Source organism: Nematolebias whitei, chromosome 9 (assembly GCF_014905685.2).
Source record: "Nematolebias whitei isolate Nwh7 chromosome 9, NemWhi1, whole genome shotgun sequence".
In the NCBI taxonomy this organism is placed as follows: Eukaryota; Metazoa; Chordata; class Actinopteri; order Cyprinodontiformes; family Rivulidae; genus Nematolebias; species Nematolebias whitei.
The window spans coordinates 1,179,393-1,184,619 of NC_056506.1; the positions used below are offsets into that span (position 1 = coordinate 1,179,393).

At 47.1% G+C, this 5,227-nt stretch overlaps 1 protein-coding gene across 1 annotated transcript in view; it reads left to right on the forward strand.

Moving 5' to 3' along the window:
• LOC119414847 (acyl-CoA-binding domain-containing protein 5-B) overlaps positions 1–5,227 on the forward strand; it is a 162,663-nt gene that overhangs the window by 76,401 nt on the left and 81,035 nt on the right. The window contains exon 6 of the mRNA XM_037681968.1: positions 3,232–3,429. Coding sequence (XP_037537896.1) covers positions 3,232–3,429 — 198 coding nt within the window. The remainder of the gene's footprint in view (positions 1–3,231; positions 3,430–5,227) is intronic.

Below are 5,227 nucleotides of genomic sequence, written 5' to 3' on the forward strand. Positions count from 1 at the left end.
ATTTAAGAGACTGAGCTGAATACAGCACCTCAGACTGAGGAAGTCCTTTGGATGAAAACGTTTCAACTAGAAGAATCCGTCCAGAGGACCCCACTTTACTTTTTTTTTCTTCCTAGATTATTGAGCATGCATCAGGATATTTTAGTTATCTGAGGAAGACTGGTAAGAAGCCTGTGCATTAGCCCATACTAGCTCTGTCAATACAGGTCTTAAAATGATTCAATTCAAATGGTTAATGTGGGTTTATATAACACCAGTAGACCTTAATAGGTTTAATAGGGAGATACCTGATGTATGTCCAAAATGTACAGAAGACAGAGGGACTCTGGTTTACTGTGTGTGGTACTGCAGAAAATTATGCTGTTTTGGAAAGAAGTAAAGGATGTAATTGAGGAAATCATTTCTAAACAAGGGCAGCATGGTGGAGCAGCTGGTAGAGCTGCTGCCTCTCAGCAAGCAGGTCCCTGGTTCAAATCTTGGTCCAGGGGCCTTTCTGGGTGGAGTTTGCATGTTCTCTCCGTGCATGCGTGGGTTTTCTCCGGGTGCTCCGGTTTCCTCCCACAGACCAAAAACATGCATGTTAGACTGATTGGTAACTCTAAATTGTCCCTAGGTGTGAGTGAGAGAGTGAATGTTTGTTTGTCTCGTTTGTCTCTATGTGTCCCTGTGATGGACTGGAGACCTGTCCAGGGTGTACCCCGCCCCTCGCATAGTGATTGCTGGACATGGGCACCAGCGACCCCCGTGACCCAAAATAGAAGAAGCGGGTAGAAGAAAATGGATGGATGGATTTCTAAACAAATAATATTGGATCAAAAGTTGTTTTGTTTGGACTGTACCCGGAAAAACACAACTACATTAAGAATGAACGAACATTTATAAACTTAAGTTTGCTCAATGGAAAAAGATTATCATTATTTTGAAAAAAGACTCATAGACCGACTGTCGACCAATGGATCCGACAGATGTTCTCCGCTCTTCCTCTGGAAAAGATTACATCTGCATTAAAAGGCAAACAGGACGTGTTTGAGTGCACCTGGCACCCCTTCTTTATGTATGTTAAAGATCTGAACATGGCAGAAGACAGTGCAAATGACTGAGGGAGGTGTGCACTGTGGTTTCCAAATACAAATAATTCTCCTAACATTCATACACAGTTGTATTTGATACTTCGATATGCAGATAATGTATGGAAGTTGTGATGGGTTGTGTTATGATCAAGGTTCTGTGAGGTGCACTTTGCTGGGTTTGTTTGCATTTGTTATTTTAATTTGGTTTGAACACAGGGCTTAAGTAACACTATCACAGAAAAATCAAGGAAAAATCCCACACAAGACAGGCTCTAGAGCAATGTGGATATCCTAACTGGGCCTTCTTAAAAGCAGAGAAGAAACCCAAACAGGACTCCAGTCAGCCAACAGGTGAAAAGGAGGAACCCAGACCCAGACCAGTGGTCATTCCATATGTTGAGGGAGTATCAGAGAAACTGAGACGTTCATTTTCTAAACATAACGTCCCAGTGGCTTTTAAACCCCAAAATACATTACGGTAAAGACTGGTTCATCCCAAAGATCCAGTCCCCCGGCACAAACAGAGTAATGTTGTGTATGTTGTTCAGTGTCAGGAGGGCTGTGATCAGTCTTACATCAGGGAAACTAAACAGCCACTGGCCAAAAGGATGGACCAGCACAGAAGATCAACATCATCAGGCCAGGACTCTGCGGTCTACACTCATCTCCAGGTCAGAGGTCACTCTTTCAGGGATGAAGATGTTCACATCCTGGACAGAGAGGAACGATGGTTTGAGAGGAGTAAAGGAGGCCATCTTTGTGAAAAGAAACCGTCCATCATTAAACAGGGGCGGAGCCTCCGTGTTCAACTGTCCCCCTCTTACAATGCTGTGATTGCTAGTATCACTCAGCCCTCTGTGAACAGTAAACAGCCATCAGTGTGCTAATGATCCATTGTTAGGCTGATGGTCCTTCTTGAGCATGTGATCAGCTGGTTCTGGTTGTCAGCAGCAAAACTGGTTGATCCACTCTGAGAAGGTGCTATTTAAGAGACTGAGCTGAAAACAGCACCTCAGACTGAGGAAGTCTCTCGGATGAGAGACGAAACGTTTTTACATTCTTTTGTTGTTTTGCTTTGAATGTCCAGAGGACCAGATTGAACTTTTTTAGATAACACTATCACGGTTTTGCTACATCTTGCAGAATGTTTGAGCTGTGTTTGGTTAAACTGCTAAAAATTTTCAATAAAGACCTTTTTGCAAAAAAAAAAAAAAAATGCCTACAACATAACTGAAGATGCTAAAAGTAGCAAAAAGAAAGTGAAAATATCTGAACGAAAAGCTGAAATGAGCAGTGAAAGGTTTTAAAGAGCATAAAAGATTTAAAGATGTGAATTCTTTGTGTGTTGATGATGTAATCTTTTCCAATATGTCACCTTTTTATGCCAGAGTTTCAGACAAAAACCATTTTATTATGAGGAATGATGGACTTATCCATCCATCATCTTTACCCACTTCTTCCTTTCTGGGTTGTGGAGATCACTGGTGTCCATGTCCTGCAGTCACTTCACAAGGGGCAGAGACATCTGGACAGGTCTCCAGTCCATCACAGGGACACATAGAGACATACGAGACAACCATTCTCTCTCTCTCTCTCTCTCTCTCTCACCTAGGGACAATTCAGAGCTACCAATCAGCCTAACATGCATGTTTTTGATCTGTGGGAAGAAACCAGAGTACCTGGAGAAAACCCACGCATGCACGGAGCGAACACGCAAACTCCACCCAGAAAGGCCCCCGGACTGGGATTTGGTCCGGTAACTTTCTTGCTGAGAGGCAGCAGCTCTACTCTACCAACTGTGCCACCATGCCGCCATGTTGGTCTTTTTTTATTATGTTTTGAGCAATATCATACAATATTGCAAGATCTTGTGAGATGTTTGAGTGCTTAGAGCGCTTTGAGGATGAGTCTCAGCTACTACCACACCTACTGTAGTTTCAGCTCGTTATCTGTAAAACTGACTTGGGGACAGTTTTGTGTTTGCTATGGTTGCTTCACAGTGGCAGCCATCTTGAATGGGATTGACTTCATAAGGTAATCGATGACAGATGTGCAGCCAATGAAAGTTTCATTCATGCAAGAGTGAGCAGTAAATGTCTGAACTTGCCATTTCCTGAAACCGACATGGATTGTAAAATGTTAAAAAGTTGTTTTGCTTTAGACTGGAGACTTGACCCAAGTGTTTCAACGGTGGACGTTGAGAGGTGGAGAAGTGATACCGAAAGTTCAGGCAGCAGCTTGGAGCCCAGCATGTCCTCCTTTACCAAGGGTGCACACAGCTCCTTCAACAGTGAGGAGGAGGAGCTGGAGCCCAGAGGGCAGAAGGATCCACACGATCAGTCCAGTCAACACTTCAGAGGTAAGATCACACATTCATGCAAAAACATGCCCATTTGCTCAAATGAAAAAAAAAAAAAATCAAGTTTAGGGTCTGATAAAGTGTGGAAAGATCATCTGAAACCTTTACTGATGAAGGAAGAGGCTTACTGACTCATACAAATTAGAAAAATGTCAATTATTAACACGCACTGTCAAACATTTGTTGGTAATTCTTTTTTCCAACTCCAAACTCTTGAGTTGCTTTTTATTATCACAAATGTGTTAGGATTTGTGTCAGGAGCGAACCCAGAGTGCAGAACAGGGACTCAACTCGGCGGAAATACAAAAATAGGCTTTTAATGATAAACGAAAAGTACAAAATAAACAAGCTGACGGGGCAGCAAAACTTAAATGAACTAGGAAGGAGGCACGGGGAACTCAGGAGACACGAGAGACACGGGGAACTCGAGGGACCAGGAAGACTCTGGGAAAGACTCAGGAGACCCAAGGAAGAGTACCCAACGAAGACGACCCGACGAAGAACAAGACAGAATAGGACGGCTTAAATACAGGGAGAAGACGAGACATGATAGCAAACAGCTGGGACGAGACACAGGTGGCACTAATGGAACTAATGAGGGAGCACGAGGGAAACAGACACAAACCGGGCCACAGAAAAGTACCATCCTTACAGTACCCCCCCCCCCCCAAGGACGCCTCCAGGCGTCCCCAAAAAACCCCCCTCCCGAAGGACTAGGGTGGGTGGAGGGTGGCACTGCAAGGGTGGAGGGCCCGAGGAAAACACGAGGACCAGAGAAAAGACACGAGGGACCACAGAGAAAAGACACGAGGAACCACAGAGAAAGGGACATGAGGAACCACAGAGAAAGGGACACGAGGAACCACAGAGAAAGGGACACGAGGAACCACAGAGAAAAGGACATGAGGAACCACAGAGAAAGGGACACGAGGAACCACAGAGAAAGGGACACGAGGAACCACAGAGAAAAGGACACAAGGAACCACAGAGAAAGGGACACGAGGAACCACAGAGAAAAGGGACACGAGGAACCACAGAGAAAAGGGACACGAGGGACCACAGAGAGAGGGACACGAGGAACCAGAGGAAGGGACACGAGGAACCAGAGGAAGGGACACGAGGAACCAGAGAAAGAGGACACGAGGAACCAGAGAAAAAGGACACGAGGAACCAGAAAAGGAACACGAGGAACCAGAAAAAGGACACGAGGGATCACAAGGGATTTGGACGGTCAAGGGATCGTCCCAAAGAGTCATTGTTCCGGCAGGCAGCCGGGAGGCTGTCCATCAAACCGGGCCAGGTCAGGGGGGCGGCCGGTAGGCCGTCCAAAACACAGAGCCAAAGGAAACACGGCTTGCGTTAAGGAGACCTGGGGAGCTGCAGCATGCGACGAGGAAGCCTTGAGAGCTGCAGCGGGCGGCGTGGGAGTCTGGAGGGCTGCAGCAGGCAGGGTGGGAGCCTGGAGGGCTGCAGCAGGCGGCGTGGGAGCCTGGAGGGCTGCAGCAGGCGGCGTGGGAGCCTGGAGGGCTGCAGCAGGGGGCGTGGGAGCCTGGAGGGCTGCAGCAGGCGGCGTGAGAGCCTGGAGGGCTGCAGCAGACGGCGTGGGAGCCTGGAGGGCTGCAGCAGACGGCGTGGGAGCCTGGAGGGCTGCAGCAGACAGCGTGGGAGCCTGGAGGGCTGCAGCAGGAGACGTGGGAAAATTGGAAGATGCAGCAAGAGATGAGGGAACCTTGGAAGCTGCAGCAGGAGATGAGGGAACCTTGGAGGATGCAGCAGGAGACGAGGGAACCTTGGAGGA